The sequence below is a fragment of the Phyllostomus discolor genome, chromosome 1 (genome assembly GCF_004126475.2).
Source record: "Phyllostomus discolor isolate MPI-MPIP mPhyDis1 chromosome 1, mPhyDis1.pri.v3, whole genome shotgun sequence".
Lineage (NCBI taxonomy): Eukaryota > Metazoa > Chordata > Mammalia > Chiroptera > Phyllostomidae > Phyllostomus > Phyllostomus discolor.
The window spans coordinates 99,418,009-99,439,878 of record NC_040903.2 but is presented as its reverse complement, the minus strand read 5'-3'; the positions used below and the strand labels follow the sequence as shown (position 1 = coordinate 99,439,878).

At 39.9% G+C, this 21,870-nt stretch overlaps 2 protein-coding genes across 8 annotated transcripts in view; one reads left to right on the top strand and one right to left on the bottom strand.

Moving 5' to 3' along the window:
* The window catches only part of FAM13A (family with sequence similarity 13 member A), a 275,554-nt gene extending 262,422 nt beyond the window's left edge, over window positions 1–13,132 (bottom strand). For 2 of the 7 annotated variants that reach the window (XM_028505893.2, XM_028505892.2), the window contains exon 1: window positions 4,265–4,689. In XM_028505893.2, coding sequence (XP_028361694.1) covers window positions 4,265–4,369 — 105 coding nt within the window. In that variant the 5' untranslated portion in view covers window positions 4,370–4,689. Of the gene's footprint in view, window positions 1–4,149; window positions 4,245–4,264; window positions 4,693–12,879 lie in introns of those variants that run through there. The other 5 variants (XM_036026539.1, XM_036026536.1, XM_036026552.1 and 2 more) reach the window with 4 other exon arrangements.
* A 170-nt stretch (window positions 13,133–13,302) lies between these two features.
* Window positions 13,303–20,646, top strand: TIGD2 (tigger transposable element derived 2). The gene is made up of 2 exons (XM_028506054.2): window positions 13,303–13,693; window positions 13,874–20,646. Exon 2 carries the CDS (start codon window positions 14,796–14,798, stop codon window positions 16,371–16,373), a length of 1,578 nt encoding a protein of 525 aa, XP_028361855.1. The 5' UTR covers window positions 13,303–13,693; window positions 13,874–14,795; the 3' UTR covers window positions 16,374–20,646.
* The last annotated feature ends 1,224 nt before the right edge of the window (window positions 20,647–21,870 follow it).

The window sequence follows — 21,870 nt, the reverse complement described above, 5'->3', positions numbered from 1 at the left end:
TCCTAACACATTTGCCTGAGTTCCACTGTATAATTTTAAGTAATTTATACAATTTTATATGATGAAATGCAGTAACAAATTAGCAATCCTGAAGTAATATTCCTAATTACATCACTTTAAAAAATCTCTACTGTTTATAAGCTAATAAGACTCACTTATCAATTAAAATGTTCTCCTGCCTTTCCTCATTCTAGCTCTATTATTAACATCGTGGTACCCTACCTTCACTTTCAGCTAATCCTCCAATCCTCTAGGTAAAGGAAGCCCTAACTGAAGCAAGTCAGGGGGTTGGGGGAGCCATGTGTGTTCTAAATATCTAACAGTCTTAATAAAAAAAAATAAAACTGGCTGAGAGCTACAAATTTGAGGAAGCACACAATTAGAGAGTCTTAGAAATGGAGAACATTACAAAAACATCTCACCTTACCATTCTAATTCCGTGACAGACTGCCAAGTTGACCTGTGACCATTCAGCCTTCTCTGTCTCACTTTTGGTCATGGGTGCTGACCATCTCATTAGACCACCAGCTCAATTTTTTGGACACTAGAATCTTTAGACACTTCTTCCTACTGTGTTGAAACTGCTTGATTACATTCTACCTGGCTCCAGGTCTGTTCTGTGAAATTTGGGGGAAAAGTCTGTTTCCTTTTACATATTAAACAAGTTCAAATAATTTATATAGTTCAACATGCTTCTGTGAAAGTTCTTAGTATTCAAACTTAATAGTATTGCCCTTATGATTTTAAACTAATCTTATTTCTAGACAGAGCTACCTTTCTCTGTTCTTTAAGCAGTCTCTATTTTTATTAATTTAAATTTAACAAAAGTAACACATGAACTTGATCAAACTCATACAACACACACAAGAATTTAAACTGAAATATCTTCCTATCCCAGCTTTAAAAGCTCTCATTTTGTTGCAGAAATTTTCTATGCGTAATTAAGTATATACATGCATATTCTTTTTTTGAAAAGCAAATAGAACTATACTATTGCATATTTTTGCACTTTGGTTTTGCTACTTGATCTATTTGGAGATCCTTCCATATTGGCACTTACAGCTGTTTAATATTACATCAACATAGAGATACTGTAATTGATTTAACCAATATTACTAACATTTAGATTTACCGTTCTTACTATTACAAATAATTCAGCAATTCATATTCTTGCAAACATTTTTACATAACTGTACAAGTACTTGGAAGATAAATTTCTAGAGATGAGTTTGCTAGATCAGCAGGTATACAAATGATAAATTTTGATATATTGCCACACTTCCTTACAAAGATGCTTCAGGGGTTCACAGGTTGATCCACAGCATGTGAAAGTGCCTGCTTCCCATTCTCTCATCATCCTTTGGTGTTACATTGTTTTAATTTGCCAATATTTATAACCATGAATAAGAGTGAACAAGTTTCATGTTTATTTGCACTTGTATTTCCGACTTGTGCTCTTTCTGCTTACAAGCTTTGCCCACTTTTTAGCTGGGTAGATTGGGGTATACATAATAATTTCTCATTTCCATTCAGACAGGAGAGATGAACACAATGTAACACAGGGTGCTGGGAGTGTGGTCCTTTCATTCCACTTCCATGCTAAGTAGGTAAACTTACCCCATCTTTCCCACTCCTTTGCTTTGTATTTTGTTTTAAGTCAATTCAATGAATCAGTGTCAAGAGTATCTTCATTTGATCCATGGTGAGTAAGCCTTTGTGTACTGTAACCATAGCTCCTGCCTGAACTGTGAGGTACATGTAAGGTAGCTGATGGTACCAGGTGGTAAGGCCACATGAGTGGAGGTGCCCAAGGTAGGGACAAAGGCTATAGGGCCTGATACCCTTGGAATTGTTTCCAGCTCCAGCAAGACTTGGAGCTAAGTCAGGATGGGTGGACACTGGGCTCTGATAGTACCCAGAGGAACTGACTGCAACTTCATTAGTCACAGACACGATACCTGAACTTGCCCACAAACAGGAAAATCCAGAGTATAGTATAAGAACCTACACACATGCATTCTAAGTCCTCTCATCATTTATCCACCAGAATATGCTACCTCCTCACTCTCACTCACACATCCTCTAAATGCCCAGATGCTACCTGGACAAATAGCAGGACAGGCAGGGAACCTGAAAGACTCAGGATTTACCCGAGAGAGCTTGAGTCACCCAAAAGTGACATTTCAAACTAGAAGAGACTACGATAACCTTAACTGTCAAGTATAGTTTCTAGTTCTGCCTGACTCTCAGTGATTTACTGAGGGAAAAAAAAAGATATTTCATAGTAAAGAACCAACCTCTTCTTTGTACACGAGTAGCAATGTAGGCATAAGTAAATTTGGTGAGCCCACCACAGTTTTACTGACAGCACTACCAATATAGGAAATGAGGAAAACAAAAGAAATGAAGAATAGAAGTTGGTTAGTCAATGGATATAGGAAATATCTTTAAACCAGTCTGAGTCCCACTTCAAGAATCTGTAAGTACACACACACACTCTACAAATCCTTGATGGGTCTGTTATTTTGTGTGAGGACTGTCTTGAGCAGCACACCTGAGAAGCTGCTACACATAAGATATGTTTACTGGGCAGAAAAGTCCCAAACTAAGAAAAGTATATCAGCTCACAGGCATGCATTCATGTGTCACTTAGTTCTCACTTTTCTGCCACGTTTTTTAAAAAGTTTTTTACTCTCCAATCGCTTCTCTTTTTACATAAATACTATGTTGCAATTCCCCCTACAGTAAAACTGGGGCACTCATATCAATCATATCAAAGTGAATAATCTCTTAGATAGCATGATTTTGATGTCAACCTTAAATGAAATTTTGCACATGCTTTGGATATAAATGAAGGGCAGCATGGAGTTTCATACATGGGTCAGTGTGTTCAGCCAAGGTAAGATCAATGTACACAAGAGGGCAAGAAATACAGATCCAATCAGACAACCAGAAATGACTGCAAATCTTATGACAAAGGTCAAGCTGCTGCCTCACTCCACATATTTCTGGTTCTTAAGTAATTTTTTTACAAAGCTGGAAAAATGCAGATGTGTATCTGTAGTAAAAGCTTAGTTTTTTATACATAAAAATAAGTCAGACTTTAGGGAACACATTGAAGTGATATAAAGATAACTAGCTGGATGCCTGGATGCTCAGGCCTCAGGACCAAAAGGGAGAGATGCAGACTGGCACACGGCCTGAGGAATTCTGAGTGTGGACCGAGGGAGCCACCATGCAGTTCTACTAAAAAAATTCAATCTGTGGGGCTGGTACACCACCTGGTGACGATTTGGGACCTGTATGTCAAAAATTGCCTGGATATTTCTGGATGTTTTAGGATGGATCACAACCCAGAACAAATTTCAGGTTTTCCTGAAATTTTCTTTTAAAAAAAGGATCTGACCTAAATGTGATGAAACATAAAGGGGCAGTCAAGGTGACGAAGAGCAAGATACTTCTCACTCACCACCTCTGAAGATGTAAAATTCTCTCTTGGAATACACTACCAACTTGAAACGTAAGTACATATATTTATGCATTTTCCATATATTGAAATAAAAATTTTAATTACAGCATATAATTGACAATACCTGGTTATTGTAAAAGGTTATGTATAAGCACAAAAACAATTGCTTTTGAAATTAATGAGTTTCAGCCCTAGAGATATACACATTTTCCCTATGGATTTTATATCAGTGTTATCTGTTGATGCTACTGTACTATAACAACCAGAAGTTTCTTCATTAAGAGTCACAAACATTTCTCAACCATGCTTTTTCACCACCACTTTCAGCAACCATGCTAAAACAGAAATTCTAGCATTAGTAAATGAAAACAAGAATGTGAATACCAAGATGTCGTAAACATACTCAGAGGTAATATATTATGATTGTATTGATTCTTTCTCAGTCTTTCCACAAAATTTTTCCAATAACTACAACTGAGAATTCATATTTAACTCTTTGGAAACAAGACAGTCTCAAACGCTCAGAGTGCTCTACATTAAATCAAGCTGACTTAACCCAATAAACTCAGCTGCACTCTCCTTCACCTTGTTTGGAAAGTAGGCAAACATGCTGACTGCCTTAAATACTGCTTAATGTCCACTTGAATAGAAATAAATTTAAGTAATGAATCTGCCCCCACCTCCTAGGAAGGACAAGCAAAGTCGCACAAACATCTCAGCAAACCCAGGAGGACAGAGGCCTCTCCAGAGCCCTTCGTGTTCGTGCTCAAGGAAGACAGGGCGGCCTGTACTCACACAGATGCCGAGGGCTCCTGCCCCCATCCTCGCAGGAAGTGTCTGGCAGAACTGATGAAGGCCAGATGAAATCATCAAAATGACAGCAAAATACTGAAATTCCATTCAGTGGAGATGCTTTGATTTGAACACCAGCTCCCAAATCCCGAGGCTACAGTAAGCCGAGAGCAGCTTCTCACATTTTCAGAAGAGTGGTTTTGTTTCTTATTCGGCTAAACCCACAGGAGCACCGAGGACTGCCTGGAGTTGAAATCTGATCCACGGCGTCTAGTATTGGCAAGGAGAGGGAGTCATGTGACATGGGTCTTAAGTTGCTGACATCTTTTTCTTAAACCTGACCCGCTGGATGCCACACACGCAGCCTCCTTCCGTTCAGAAAATGCTGATCAGCTAGTGGTATTCACTGCCAGAACTAACAGTGCAGAGAGCAAAGACACCAACTTGCTTCCTCATCGCTGCTCGTTTCTAAGAAAAAAAAAATCCCATATTTACACTTAGGTTCCAATCTACAGGAATATTCCTCACTGTTCTGAGGCAGTTTTCACTTCTGCTGCCCCCTAGAAGCCAGTTAAAGTCTATGAAAATTTTCTTCCTTCCGCTCTATTCTATAAGAATTTTCCTAAGTAAAAATGCTCTACTTTATGTAGCTATTACTTATTACTTCAAATTATTTTCAAATAATCTTATTAACATATACTGGTGAGAAACATTAAACAATATGTTTTTAGACATCCATAATTCTATGTATGTGGATTTACATACAGTCTGGGAAATAAGCCTCTTTCAGTAACTTCCTACTCCATATGTGTATCACTAGAAAATCAGGCGGATTTTATAAGTTCAAATATTTGAACTGATGGCTATAATATCCACTTCACATAAGCCAGAAGGAAACTGTCATGTTTTTATTTTTTATTGTCACTTTGCTGTCACTTTTCTTTTTTACTGGCACACTTAAAGACAATGCTGACTAAATACTACATGTGAGGTTTCAGTTGACCCAACTTTTAAAAGACTTATTTGCCACAATAACAAAGACATAATAAATGGCATCTTAAGAGGAGGTGGTGGTAGGAAAAGGGAAAACTAACATCAGCTCCCATTTCAATACATCCCCTCAAATCTAACACTCCTTGCGTATCTGTAGCCAACCAACACTACCCAGAGCAGAGGCAAAGGAGCACATTGTGTTGAGCAAGCCAGGGGACAGGGCACGTTTTACTTCCATATGTGCACACAAAACACTGCACAGGCTCTGCTTCCACAAGGCAGAAAAACACAGTCCCAGGCTGACTTGGGATAGGAAGCACTTACATCTGTAATGATCACCCCAACCTCAGGCTTGGGAACCAAGAGAACTGCTGCATTTTCTTTTGAATACAGTTTCAGTTATTTTCCCAGTAAGTTTGCTAAAGCCATCATTTAACTTTTTAATTTCACAAGTCTTATACAATGCACAACAGTTACCTACTACCATTTAAGAATTATGGCTAAGAGGAATTATGGATGGTTTATCACTTGAGCTAGGAAGTACATGTACAAAGAAAGTTGGACACAATTTGAAAATCTTGTGAAGGTACTGTTTGGCCATTTTGTCTGATATGCATAGTAACTTTTTTAAGGCCATGTACCTAGTTTGGAATTACTATTGCTTAGCAATCAACACAAGCACTTTAATACCTAGTGTACTTCACTCTGCCAGTTTCACAATTTATGATCAACTCCTGGCCCCTGAAAGCACTTGAGTCATTTAAAAAAATTTATAACATATATTTATTGATATTGGAGGAGAAAGAAGTGGAGGGAGGGAGAAAAAGAGAGACAGACAGACATCAATCTGCTGTTCCACTTATTTATGTATTCATTGGTTGATTCTTGTATGTGCCCTGACTGGGCATGGAACCCGCAACCTTGGCATATTGAGATGACGCTCTAACCAGCTGAGCTACAGAGCCAAGGGCAAGCACTTGAAACTTAATCCTTCAGTTAGCAAATACAATACACTAAATTGCTTAATCAAATTTGAAATGTGTGCCTTTAGCACTTGAAAATTAGAAGACAGAAAGAAACGTGATGAATAGAAGTAGCTGGAGCTAGAGCCACAAGAAGCCACAGATTAGGATGGAGAGGGCATTCTAACGGACCGGTGTGATGAGCACAGAGACAGACCTCAGCATGAAAAGCAATGGAGGTTAAACAGCAAAATAAGAAGTCTAAGCTGGGCCTCAAACAATCAGGAACTAGTCCAGGTTCTTAAGTAGAATGAATAGCTTAATAAACTAGTGACAAACTAATCTGGAAGTTTGACTAGAATGTGCTAGAATGTGAAGGAGACTTATTACAGATAAGTGGACCTTGTTTACAATAATCCAACAGAGATGAAAATGTCTTTCTCTACCTAAATTCAAGACAAGTCACATGAATTTTGTAGAAAGAACTCATAAAACTGATAACTGACTGTATGTATGAGGCAAAAGAAGTGCCATCCTAGTCTAGATAAGAGAAGCATAAAGGATGATTCTAAAGTCTGCTTTCCTGGACACTGAAGCAGTGCCTAATAAATAGGGTATTTAAACTACAGTCTGCCTGGAAAACTTCCAATTTATGTTTGTCGACTTACTGTAATTATTAATAGTGTACCTTCTTCACTCTTGAAAGTGTTCTGGGAAAGTTGAGTCTAAAAGAAGGTAACAGCAAAGGCTTTTGCCAGAGTTTCAGAAGGACCCCCTCCACTAGGATCCTAAGAACGTAGGACCACCAAAAAGTCCACCTTCACCAGGAAGATCTCTTCATTCCCCTCCACTCCCTGCTGGAATCCAGGCTTCATCCCTCCACCTCTAACTCCAGTACACAGTCCTGTGGGCCAGTTCATGAGGTGAGGGCCTAAGAAAGTATGTGTGGACCACCCCAAAACACTCACTCCACCAGGGGATTTTCTGGACCACCATGTCCTAAGTAACAACAGGAAATGTCTACCTACCACGGGAGTTTTTGTCTTCCTCTAGCATGTGAATTTTCTTCCACTATCCCCATACCCTGAAAACAACATTGAGACACCATCAGCAGTGATTGAGTCTTCAAACTAATCTGCTGCGTAAATCTAGAACCACCAGAATCTTGAGGCTTTGTCTCTCTTCTAATGTAATTTTGAATGCTTTCTCATTTTCATTTATTTTTATTTTTTCTAAAACTTGTATTTTATATTTTATTGTTGTTGTTCTGTTACTGTTGTTCCTATCCACCCCGCCCCCCCCAACCTTGCTCTCCCTGGCTCCGCCCCTGTCTCCCACAGTCAATCCCCATGCTTTTGTTCATGTCCGTGGGTCATTTATACCTGTTCATTGATCAGACCCTTCCCCTTCTTTCCTCTGTTATCCTGCTCCCCCCCACCCAGCCACCGCCAATCACTGTCAGTTTGTTCCTTGTTTTCATGTCTCTGGTTCTATTTTGCTCATTTGTTTGTTTTGTTCATTTGGTTCCTCTTATAGGTGAGATCATATGCTATTTCTCCTTCACCACCTAGGTTATTTCACTTAGCATAACGCTCTCTAGTTCCATCCATGCTGTCATGAAAGGTAGGAGTTCCTTCTTTCTCATTTTTCATTTAGAAAATTGTACTACTTAAGTGATTACACCATTAACAAAGGAAGCTTTAAAGAAATATAATTTTGAGGTTAGTGTTTTATAAGTAAGTTTGATTTAAATATTTTTTAAATGGTTATAAAAATCATTGTCCCAGTTTGTACTGTGTATCATATGGTTACTCGGCTAAAAGAAGGAATTAATTAGTTGGGAAATAGAATCACGTTTGAGCAGAAAGTTGCACTTGATTCTAGGCGAACACTAGAAATCAGTCACTAGAAATAAAATAAGCTGGTCACAAAAGATATTTATTACATGATTTCACTGATATGAACTGTCTAGAGTAGGCAAATCTATAGAGACAAGTGGTTGCCAAGAGCTGGAAAACAGGAGAGAAGGTGGTGGGGAATGGAGGTGACTGCTAATGGTATGGGATTTCTTTTTGGGAACTTGAAAGTTCCAAAACTGATCAAAGCTCAGCTTGAGAAACACTATTATGAGGCTTTTTAAATCTAGATGCACTAACGCCAGGTGTTAATAACTGTCTTCCTAAAGCATAAGAGAGTCTCACTAAGGCAGAATTGAATCAAGATGTATTTACCCAGATAAATTGGGGATCACTTAAAGGCTGAATGAGCTAATCTATCAATGATTATTTAAACTTTTTTTGAATCCCAGGTCTTTTGAGAATGTGTTGAAAGCTTTGAATGACATAGGCATGATGTTACCCTGAGGAATCTAAATAATTCATGGATATTAGAAGAGGGCTCTACATGACTGTGGTGAACCAAGACAAACACAGGGTCACTCCATAATCCTGCCTGAATAAAGACTTCGAAAGGATGGAGGGCGGAATGCTGTCAACCTCAAAATTGACTGAGCATCGCTCTCTCCTTGCTGGCAGCAGTGACTACTGCTTCTGCTCCAGTGATAACTCTAGATTCTCTATTCTGACAGCTTCCTAGAAAAAAATTAAGATACTAAAAAGCCAAATTACTCCTGCTTTCTGACAGCACCCAATCCAGAGGAGACTCTTCATTTTCTTTAAGCCTTGCTAAAATCACCTTATCCAAATCTTATAACAAGCCTCACCTGATTCCCTCCATGGTTTTTCCAAGGTCTTGATCTCCCCTGCTGCAATAGTAAGCCCAATTTTGGCAACCTGGTGGTATTTGGCTGATGGGAATCAATAATATCATAAAATATATATACTATGTTGTTAAAAAAAACATATACAAAATTATGTGTATTTCAACTTAATGTTCTCATTAGATACACACACGATATAATTACACTGATACAAAAAAAAGACAGTGGATACACACCAAAATGTTAAGAGTAGTTACTGCTGAATGCTGGTATTATTATTTTCCTCTTTTCCTTTTCTGCATTTCACATTTTCCTTCAAAGACTGCATATAATTTAAAAAGAAGGGGGAGGAGTAAAATGAAAAATTCCCTCCCAAATACATTATGAGAAAGGAATCTTATATTCAAAATGGTGATCGAGATACAAAGTTTTCAAACTTTAGTATGTTGGAATCAGTTGAGAGATCACTGGGTTTCATCCCTTGAGTGCCCTCCAGAATTGGTATGTTGGACACAGGTAATTCTGACCCATCAGGTCTGAGGAGAAACCTTGAGAAATGCACTTTCTGGACAAACTGAAACTTGAAGGCTGTAGAGACTGACAGAGCAAGGAGAGGACTTTCTGGGCTAACAGAAAAGCACAGAGAACCTGAAAGCCCATGCTACATGTGCCAGGGATTGTGAGAGTGAGTGGCCTGATGCACAGGGGACTCTAACCAAACTAGTGGAACTGCGGGATCCTTCGGAGAACAGCTGGAGACTGGGCAGGCTTGGAAAAGTAAGGCAGGCATATAAATGTCACTCAAGTTTCCCACCCACACTGTGGTGTGCTGATTGACATCAATCAGCAATTCACTGGTTTCTTCCATTTTTATCCACGTTTTTCAGGAACACAAGTCTAACTTTTTCTTAAACATTTCCAACAGCAATTTTTATTTTTTCAACCCTATTAAATCTTTCCTACTCTCCTAAGAACTCAATTTTGTCTTTGTTTATGCAGCCATTCAACTGAAAACCTACTGCCAGCCACCAAGGAAACAAAGAAAACAAGTTTAAAAGTCCCCTATTGGGCATCTGTATGACTCAAGAGTATAAGACCTCACCCTCTTCCAATATCATGTTAACTTTTTTAAAAAATATAAGGGATTTCCTAATGAGTAATCTGATATTTCACTTGTGTCCAGAAACTTTTAAGTGGAAAAGTGTTCCTAACTTTACCATTTTAAAAGGGAATTTTTAATATTAAAAAGGAATAATTTGGGCTGTTGTCTACAACAAAGGAATTGTCTCCTCTACAGTTCAAGACTTCAAAAAACAAGCTTTCATTTTACCGATGACAACTATTTTACATCCTGTTTGTCCTAAAGTACACAAACACACATCCCAAACAAAGACAGAAATGTTTTAGTTGGAAAATGCTCCTCAAAAATTTGCCCTTTAAAGTAGATGACAGTTAATGGTTTTTGTGAAAACCGCTGATTTTCAAGTAAATGGAACTCCAAAAGCAAGAGAAGCAATTCCTTTAAAATCAAAAATTTACCAAGAGATGTCCTATCCTATTATGAAACTATTGTGAATAAAAAATACTACTGAAAATGAGGCCACATAATGTACTTGTTTTGATATTATGTCAGCAGAAAAGGGAATTTAGAGCTTGTAACAATGAGAAGCATAACCTACTTTCAGTTGATTGGGAGTAGTTTTCAGAAAACCCACATTTCAATGAACCAAATGCTCATGCTTAGTCTGATAAACACTGTTTCAGACTTAATGTGCTCTCAGTGTTAGAATGACTTTTTGGTAGGTTAATGCCAAAATTCCATTTTAATAAATGGCAATTTTAATCACACATAAATAATCATAATATACTTTTTCTTTTTTTCATATCTTTAAGCTAAATGCCTTGCTTATGATAGCGTGAGCAGAGCACAGTATTTTAAAGACTGACTTGGCTCAAATCTCATTCTGCCACCTACATTTAACAAATTCATATACTTTTTTAGGCTGTTTCCTTGTACACAAAACAGAAATATCATCTACCTTATACTACTGTTGCAAGAATTAAGAAAGAAGGAAAGACATACTGGTGGCAGAATTGCCCAAGAAGTGAAATGTCTTTTGATTAGAGAATAAACCACAGCAAATGGTAAAGGACAGTTAGAAGAAAGACAAAGAATACAAAATCGCTCTGCATAAGAAGGTAAAAAGAATCTTAAGATTTCACAAGCAGCTGAAAGGAAAGGAGAAAGGGGACCCAGATGTAGGAAAATGCTGGGGAGAGACTGTCACCCAAAGAGAGAAACTGACAACTTCACTGTAGCCAGCCAGTCTCTTAATAAAACAAATATGCCTCAAATTCTATTTTAAGGTCCCCCACTCTTGTATTCTAATATGAATCTGTCATATTGCAATTCCTCCCTCCAAGAAAAAGGGAAAAGTCTATTAAGTAAAACTATCCCCTGTAAAGACACAGCTGTCTTGGGTAAAGTCTCATGAAACATCTGTCAAATACAACTGCCTTGTGTGAAGTGGTGCCTTGAGGAAATTGAGGGATGTGGGCTGTACTCCAGATTTGAACATACATAAGGTAATGAAAAGGGAACAAGCTATAAGAGATAAAATACCAGCAAGCTGGAAAATTCAGCAGAAACAGAGAAACAATTCAAGTGATATCTGCAAGAAAATTAAACCTCAAAGATATTGGGAGAGAGATAAAAAGCAGGTTATCTTATTTAAGTATCATGGGACACAGTGACCCCAGTAGGCTGGAGGGGTAGGGACAAAGCTAGGCTGCTAACATCTGGTTATAGGCCACAGTTTACTGACTGCAGCTCTTCCCTTATGATGGTGATACAATGGATTGCATCAGATACAAATGTTTTCACGCTTCTTGTAAATATCAAAGAGGCAAACTTTTAAAAGTGATTTAAAACTAGTATGAAGTTGTATTTTAGCCAAAATAGTCAACCAAGACTGCAGAAACTGTCCAGTTGATATGGGGAGGAGGTAGAGAAAGATTCGCCTTCCGGAAAAACAGACATTTGTCAAAAGCCATTTAAAACTTTTCAGCATAGCTAGACCAGCAAGTATTTTCCCATTATGCATAACAGAGGAAAGCTGTGATTTTGAGGAAGGCAATTGAGCAATTTGGGCCGGGGTGTTAGTTACAAATCAACATCTCTTTTCTGTAGTATGAAGGCTCAAGTCAGTTCCCTTTTTAAACAGTCTAGCAACCATATGGTGTTTGCAAATAAATGACGAATTATTATGCTACGGTGTTAACGAAAAAGGTTAGTCATTTATGTTCTGATGCTAGGGAAACTTAACTGAAACTTTTCCATTCTTCAAGGTATACAAAAAAGAAAGAAAAAGCTAACCGCATTTTCCCGGTAAACGGGTGCTGCAGAATGTGGGGATAGCCGCTTCCTTCTCCCGGGGCGGCTCAGATGGCCCCTCAGGCAACCGAGTCCTGGAGTGGCCACAAGGCACTCTCGGCAGCGGCAGTTATTAGGGCACCGGTGCGGGCATGGCAAGCGCTCCATTTAAAATGCCAAAATAAAAATGTATGGTATCTCCATACGTTTGAAACAACTCAAGGGATTCTTTGTCAAACTGCAATTCCCTTATTACTACTGAGAAGCAAGAGTAAAGGGGCGGCAGGAAATTCCCGGAGCCTCCAAGCTCACACGTCTCCCAGGTGTAGTAGGTTTTGCACAAGATCTACAGAGAATGTAGCTTCAACTGTCGAGCTACAGTTGGGGAGACTCAGAGCCAGTTTGCCCTCCTCCCCCCCCTCCCCAGTCCCACAACACCTGCTGCGCCCCAGCTACCCAGACCTGCGTCGGGTAGGACGTGCAGAGTGTAAGCCCCAGCTCCTTTCCAGAACTCGGTCCCCACCAGTAACCAGCCTGCCTTCCCTCAGCCAGCAGCCGCGTCCGCTCCTACCGCGGCTCAAGATCCTTTCTCCAGCTTGTCCAGTGCGGGTTGGCGAGCACTAGGAGGCGCAAGCGCCAGGGCCGCTATTTGTAAACATGGTCCACGTGCGCCTGCCCTTCCCATTTGCAGTCGGCTCCTGGCACCTGAGGGTGAACACTTTTCGCGTGAGCCCTCTGAAGGTGCAAATTTTATCCCACCTGAGCGTTGAAGAAGCCTCACTTTCCCAGCCAGGACCCTGGGAGAAGGACCAAAATTGGGTGAGCTAGTACCGCCCCCTGCTGGTCCATGAGTGAGTCGGCGGGCTGGAGCAGCCGGGCCCTTAGCGGAACCCTCGCGGCACCTACAGTCGCTTCATCCGCGGGTCCGCCCCGCCCCGCCACCTAGCGCCCGTTCGCCAACGACCCCGCCCCCGGGCCGCGCGCGCTCGCCCGCGCAGGCCCCGCCCGCTCGCCGACAAACGTTCCAGCGGGGGCGCGCGCGTGCACCCTAATCCCCCGCCTTCCGGCTCCGGCAGCGACGCTCCCTCCTAGCTGCTGCCGCGACCAGTGTCAACCTCCCTCCAGAGACTCCATTTGCTCTCGGGGCGGGCTGGCCGCAGCGCAGGCAGACGGAGAGCGATGCCCCCCGCCCGTGGACTGGCGTTCCCTGGGCCGAGCTGCGGCTCGCTCGCCGGCTGGCTGCAGCGGTGACACCCGGTCGCCAGCGGCCACGGACGAACCCGGGCTCCCTCCGCGTGAGCAAAGACGTCCCGCGCTCCGGAGCTCGCCCTTCAGGGAGAGGCCCTCGCTTACACGACTTCACTCTGACCTCTTAATTTCAGGAGGTAGGCAATTCAGGTCCCGCTCCCTGTCACTTCAGATAACGCTTAAAAGCATTATTTGTCGTATTTAGCCATCGCATTGATAGGAAACGTTAATTTTTTCAACATAGTTTCAGGATAGGTGTGGGTAATGCCACAGACCCTGATATTGAAAAAAAAAATGTTTTTGGTATTTTCCTTTAGGTTTCGGAGGCTCCGAGTACCTCTACAGCCCCCCCCCACAGGAACTGCAGTACTACTATTGGCCCATCGAGGATCATCCCCCGCCAGGATTATTGTATAACATCACCACAGCCGTCCACCCCATACCCTCTACAATGAGTCCTGATTTCCACCAGTGAAGTTTTTTGATGCTTTCTTGAATCATGTAACACCACCTATTGTCTACCCTTTTCCCTTTCCAGTTGTTAAATACATTAGGTATAAGTTTGTGTCTATTAACGAGCAAAGTTTTCTGCCTATCCACTTTCGCCTTATTTGCACCGCACACTTCTCTCCAGCCTGCCTTACCTTGCTTGCTTATGATTTCCATAACTACTCACTTCGCATAACCTGTAATATCCCTTGTCTGGAAGAGGCAGCATTCCATACAATGCGCTGCCTGAAAGGGAACAGTCAGGGAATGGGTTTTCCCATTATATTTTCCTATATGTCAAGTATTCAAGTCCTCTCTTAAACTATTTATTCTCCAGCACATTTCTCAAAATATTTCCAACTGAACCTTAGTCCTTTAGCAAATAACTTCACCTGTAATGGTGGCATGAAGAATTGAGTATGCAATAAGACTGTTTTTGAGACTTTGCTGGTACAGTATTGGGTGCAGTTGCCACTGAAACTGTAGTTCATGAAAAGACCTTAAACTAAATGAGAAGGAAGAAAGATAGAAAGGTTCATTGGAGCTGGTCCTTGTTGAAGGAATTTCTAAGTTTTAAAACAGCAAAGTGAGAGTCACAGAGGCCTTGCCTGGAAATTGGCCAGCACACTATCCATCTAGACCCTAGGGGGCAGGAGGGATTTTAAAACCCTGTTTTCTAATCTCATTGTGTTTAAGTTTAAGTTGTTAAATATCTTGTTCTAGTAATTGCCTAAAATATTGGACATTATAATGTTGGGGAAACGTAAGCGTGTGGTATTGACAATTAAGGACAAGCTTGACATTATTAAGAAACTTGAGGAGGGCATATCTTTCAAAAAACTTTCTGTGGTGTATGGAATTGGTGAATCCACAGTTCGGGACATTAAAAAGAACAAGGAAAGGATAATAAACTATGCAAACAGTTCAGATCCTACAAGTGGGGTATCCAAACGTAAATCTATGAAGTCATCAACATATGAGGAACTTGATAGAGTTATGATAGAGTGGTTTAACCAACAGAAAACAGATGGAATTCCAGTGTCTGGAACAATTTGTGCAAAGCAAGCCAAATTCTTTTTTGATGCTTTAGGGATGGAAGGTGATTTTAATGCATCATCTGGCTGGCTAACTCGATTTAAGCAGCGCCATGGTATTCCCAAGGCTGCTGGTAAAGGAACAAAATTAAAAGGAGATGAAACTGCTGCCAGTGAATTTTGTGGTAACTTTCAGGAATTTATTGAAAGAGAGAATCTGCAACCAGAGCAAATTTATGGTGCTGATCAAACTGGATTGTTCTGGAAATGTTTACCACCCAGGACATTAGTTCTTGAAACTGAGCAAAGTACTTCTGGTTATAGGTCAAGCAGAGAGAGAATCATTATTATGTGTTGTGCAAATGCCACAGGTTTGCACAAACTTAATCTTTGTGTTGTGGGAAAGGCAAAAAAACCCCGTGCGTTCAAAGGAGCTGACCTTTCAAACCTTCCTGTCACTTATTTCAGTCAAAAAAGTGCATGGATAGAACATTCTGTTTTCAGACAGTGGTTTGAAAAATACTTTGTGCCACAGGTACAGAAGCATTTGAAATCCAAGGGGCTTCTAGAAAAAGCAGTGCTTCTTTTGGATTTTCCTCCAGCATATCCAAATGAAGAATCGTTGAGTTCAGATGATGGCAGAATAATTGTCAAATATCTGCCACCAAATGTCACAAGTCTAATTCAACCTATGAGCCAGGGAATTCTAGCCATGGTAAAAAGATACTACCGAGCAGGACTTCTCCAGAAATACATGGATGAAGGAATTGATCCAAAAATGTTTTGGAAGAACTTGACAGTGTTGGATGCAATTTATGAAGTATCAAGAGCTTGGAACATGGTAAAATCAAGTACCATAACCAAAGCTTGGAAAAAACTTTTCCCTGGCAATGAGGAGAATTCAGGTATGAACATTGATGAAGGAGCCATTTTAGCAGCTAATTTGGCAACAGTTTTACAGAATACAGAAGACTGTGAACACGTTGATATTGAGAATATTGATCAGTGGTTTGACTCTCAGAGTAATAACTCAAGTTGTCAGGTGTTAACTGACAGTGAAGGTGCTGAGGACCAGTCCAAGCCTGCTGAGCAAAGACCTGCTAACAAGACTAGAAAAACAGAAGTGAATCCAGAGAAGCACATTAGCCATAAATCAGCACTTGAATGGACTGAAAATTTACTGGATTATCTAGAACAACAAGATGACATGCTTCTGTCTGATAAACTGGTATTACGGAGGCTGCGAACGATAATAAGAAGAAAACAGAAGATCCAAAATAACAAAAATAATTAATAATGCTCTTAAGGGTTTCAGTGTATTTGAATCTTTGTGACTATCTGTAGCAGAGCTTATCTTGCTTGAAGTGCTATGAATTTCAAGGCCAAATAAATTTTATAAATAATTTTAGGACTAGATGCCATTTTGGATTACTTAAATTACTGCTCTTTAATGTCAATTCTAGTAAGTGAGCATTGACATGTAACTTGTCTGTCTTTGTTTCTAATCTGTATTATGGTAATTAGATCATAAGGTTCCTGAAGCCAGGGATCTTGTGTCTGTTTTGTGCCTGAATTTCATTGTGTCTAACAAAGGACCATGCACACTATAGGCAATCAATAAATCTAAATTAAATTGATTTTTATGACTTTCTATGAGCTTCAGTTTCCAAGTTGAAATATGTTGGAAGTAACTTTCCATTTCCATGATTTTCCAACCTGCTGAAAATTTTAGAAGTCAGCCAAGGTTATGCTGAAAGAATTTCACTGTGAAAGCAGAGAACTAAAGGAAAACAGTATAAAGCTTTAAATACAACATTCTATACTAACAGTATGTGGCACTCAGCAATTCAGATTGGTCATCTCTGAGTATAATGAAGAAGAAATGGGTTAAGATATCCCTAGGGCTTACATTTCACTTTTATTTTCTCTTCATAGCAGAAAGAATGCTAAGAATTCCAAAAAAAATAGATTTCAATTCCCAAGCCATTATGATTAGAAGAGGTAAGGGAAGGTTAATTTTTATTATCTGTTATTTTGATCTTTTATTAGTATAGATGTCAACATTTTTCTCTTGAATAAGCTATTTGATATTTATGTAACACTTCTAAGCCTATAAAGTATGTCACTTTTCTCAGCCTATTTTTTTCTGTGAGAAATACTGAGAATATAAGCATCAGGTACGTTGTGGAACCATCTCATGAACAATGGGCTGACATTAAATAGAACAGAAAGGCATTGTTGAACAGCCATGTGACCATGGGCTAGTTACTTAATCTCTCTGTAAAATAGGAATACCTGTCCTGGAGAGGTTTTGTGAGGAGTAAATTAGTTAATATATGGATTTTAAGTGACATGGGTTTAGATCAGGTCCTGACTCAGAATTAAGTCCTCTTTGAGTGTTAGCTACTGCAGAGTTGTACAAATTAGGAGTTTCAGAAGTGTGCTGAACTGATCAAGAGTGTGACTCAACTGTGCTGTTGCTGCATTAGGAAAACCATTTAGAGATGGACGTGAAATCAAAGAGATACAAGTAGTTAGTTTTTGTTGAAATACAGTAATATTTATTGCAGTGGAAAATGAAAGGTTAAGTATCATTTCATGACCACCTACTGCTAGGTACAGTGTGGTATGCAGGTATGTGTAAGACATCTTAGGTTGAATTATAAAAAATGGGAATGGAATTATAATTTCTTTGCTCCTGCTAATAAATAAATAGATATTGGCTTTGTTCATAAAAGAGAACCTATGTTATTAATATTGACACAATTTAAGTAACAAAGTACCTTTAAAGTAGGTGAGGTAGCAGTAAGCAGAACACTTGAAATATTTTATCAAACTAAACTAACACATGAATCAGTAGAAAATCAAAGCAAATGAAATGTCACAGGAGACCCTGGTCATAGTAATTAGACCAAGCCATATATAGGCATACCTCAAAGATATTTTGGGTTTGGTTCCAGACCAGCACCATAAAATGAGTATAACAATAAAGTGAGTTGTAATACAATGTTTTTGCTGGTGGAGGGTTCTGCCTTCAGTTTGTAAAAAATGCAAAATCTGTGAAGCACAGTAAAATGAATCTCAATAAATGAGCTATGCCTGTATTTAAATACTGCTTTGCTTTTCACAGAGCTTTTTGCATTTTTTTCAAAAACTTCTTAAACTTACTTCAATCATGACATTGGAATGATTTGATGCAGTGTTTTATCATAAATGTAGTAAACTAATTCCATAATTGTAATACAGTCCTTCCACATCCAGGTATTATACTACATGAATTATATCTGTAGGAAGATGAATTGTGTGATCTTAGGTTACCACATGCTCCTTGTATGTATCCGAGTTTGAGAAGCTCAGAAATACTGTGCTTTGACTTGACTGCATGCACCTTAAAGAAGATATCCACAAGTTCTGGCATTTGGTTACCATTGATAAAAGTGCATTTTTTTTAGAGGATTTGAAAACTAACATCTCAGACCAAATGGAAAGTGTTTGGCAACTATAAAAAAATTGTGTAATGGTATTTACTATTTTATAGTTCAATCTCAGAGTAATGCAGGGGTTGAGTGGGAAATTTTGAGTGCTCAATAAAGAATGGAGTCGGCAGGACCAAGATCAGTAACCTCAGTCAATCTAAGTAGAATAGTAATATCATAATGATGCTCTTGTCCTGGGAGGTTCATAGTGGGCTAAAAGGCAGAGCTGACATGAAGCAGGATGTAGTAACTTAGGTCACAGGCTCAGAGGCACTCTGCGTCCAGTGATGTGGCTAGAGCCCTACACAGAGTACTACAAATCAGAGCTAGGATCTGACTCCAAATTTAGCCCCCTGCAGGATGGGCTCTGTCCACTTATCACCTTAGTATTTTCACAAAGTTGACCTTTCTCATTCAAATATATACTTCACTTCGTAAGCAATAATATCTGCAACATCACAGGTCTTATGTGCCAATTATTTTTTTTTGTTCAAGTTAAATATTAAATTTTTTTTTACAACTTGACTATCTGTAACCTAAAATCATCTTGCATACCTCATTGCATACCACTTTGAGAAATAGCAAGCAGGAGTAGGTGGTTGAAGGCTACCAAGATTACAATACAAACACCAGCCTCTGCTTTCTCCCTGGATAACTGGCAGCTTTTTGGGCTGCTCTGAGTCTCAGAATCTTCAAATGTGAAAGGGTGGCTGGTCAAAGTGACACATTCCAAACAAACACCAATCATTAAGCCAACCCAATGGCTATTCATTGAGAATCCTTGGTCTCCAGACTTGGCCTGGGAAATGAGTTACAACCCTTTCTTAGAAAAGCTCTGATCAGATCTCCAGGGGGCTTGGGCACCCCTGTTGAGGTCTAGGGCACGGCTTTATCAATGGGGATGCTGTGTCTGCACACAGGAGAGAGCAGTTCTGAGTCCTCCTGCCCTGAGCACTGCCCCCACTATGCCCTAAGACTACAGTGTGTGCTGTCAGTCATCACAGGGGCCCATCCATTTAAAAAAAAGGTGGGGGGGGGAGCAGGTGGGGCCTGTTCTACCTGCAGTTTGGGATAACTGGGCTCAAAGAGAAATGGGTTCTTCCAGGAAGCTGAAGGCATACTTGTGAAATAATGAGCTCATATCCCAAAAGTAGAAATGCAAACTGCCTGTGTAGAAATGCAGTGGGGAAATGGAGGAGCAGACTTGCACCCAGTCACCAAGCAGCACCGGCAGTACTGGCAGCACTGTCCACATCTAACTGATGTGTCCTGGTTTGCCCAGCAATGTCCTGGTTTCCATTGCTTGTCCCAAAGTGTTATAGTGTCCCTTTTACTCTCAGATGTTCCAGTTTAGCAGAGCAATTAAACGGTTTCCCTACCAGTGATCCAGAGAAGGGAGTTGATCTGCTCAAATTCATACAGTCAACAGGGGCCAAAAATGGAGTAAAAATTACTTCTCTCAGACTCAGAAATGTGGCCCAGTGACCAAGGGCATGAGCTTCCATCAGATAGTGAGCCTCTACGGGCTAGTCTGCAATCTTGATCCTAGAGCCTAACACAACACCTGCATCCTCAACACAGGTGGGAGGTCCCTTATTGAAATTTTGTCTCTCCAAGAGCACAATGAATGTTCCCAGTTCGTGTGCTGAATGTTGGCTATGTGCCAGGCATGGTGCTGGTTCTGCAAGTCAGTGTCTAATTTGTGACCCTCCACGCCAGTCCTGTGAACTGTGGTACTTCACCCATTTCAGAGGGAGCCTCCAAAGGGAACTGGCAGAGACAACAAGACATTCTTGTCTGAGACAAGGCCAGAGATCTCAGCCCTTGCAGGAGGCTGTAGTCATTTTCTGCTCTCCCATGGGCATCTAAGCTGTAGGAATCCATGAGGCACTCAGCCAAGGCCTTCTTTAAAACCACTTTTAGCAACCAGCAATGTTTTAGGTGTAACTCCAGAGAATGCTTCCACCAGCGTTATTCCCCAGGCATCTGAATATCACCGTAAACCTATCAGGCTCAGAAAATCCTTGAATGAAGCTCCATGCAACTGATAGGCACAGCCATTATGAAGGCGTCTTGTAGTTCCCTTTTGATCAAAATATGAGGCCTGGGGCTGGAGGGTGGATCTAGCCTTGCCTCCACTCATCACCAGGGTGGCCAACATCCTTTCCCCTTAGAAATCTCTCTGATTGTGTATGTGTGTGTGTAGGGGGGGCGCGGGGAGGCAGTGCAGAGGAGGCAAGGTAGTGTTGCCAGACTCCATCGTTGTTCCTGGTTCCTCCCTGTTTCTTCTCATCCAGGTTGCCGCAAGCCCCAAGCCTCCCTGGCTCACAGGCCCATGTCATGAACGTATTTGTTTAGCATAATATGTCATACATGCATAATGAAATGTATAAGGCATCCTGTCTCTCACATTTGTGGCCAACCTAAAGATGGATATGATCACATTTAGTGTAGCTCCTTTATGGGAATTTAGTTGTGATTTATGACTTTAAACATCCATCTTTGGGGACTTTTTTCACAGCTAATCTGTAATGACATTATCAGCTATTACCACTGTAACTAATTAAATCTCAGAGGGATATGATGTATTAGAGTTACTATACAGATATTAAATCAGTGAGATTTTTGAACATTGAACTTTTCTTTTTAAGTTAGAAGAAAAAAATTGACTGTCAGACTCAGCCTCATTAACCTATGAAGTAACCTCTGCCAAAAAGTGCTTTTGTTGTCAAGGGAAATCTTAACAGCTATACTTGTAACCAAATTACACGTAAGCTCTTCCAGGATGAATAGAAGTGATACCTAATTCTTTCCTACATTTCAGAATATGTTGATTTTCTGGAACTTATTTACAAAGAAAACACAATTACCTTTAAGTCTAAAACAAGACCAAGTAAACTTAAGGCAAACAGTTCTCCTCATCTACTGAAGCAATTATTTTTTTAAATGTCATATAACAAAATAAAGTTTTAAGAATATCTTTTGTTAGTTGATGAGAAATGTCTGAGGTCATGCACATAAATTTGAGATGACAGAAAAATATCCAGATTTTTTTTCTTTTTTGCTTTAAAAATTAACTTAAAACTTGACTTCAATAGTTTTGATAATTGATGTGATCTAAGCCAAACTAAGATACTTTAAGCTATTTCAATACAGTAATTACAACATATAGCTGATTCACAAAGTATGACTATATTTTTAAACATTGTTACTGTGGGACAGTATGTAGGGATAGCTTTTCCATTTTCTGTAATCAGCTTTTTGGGGGCTTTTGCCAATTTACTTAAAAGACTTAGGAGAGTTTGTGTCCCCTCA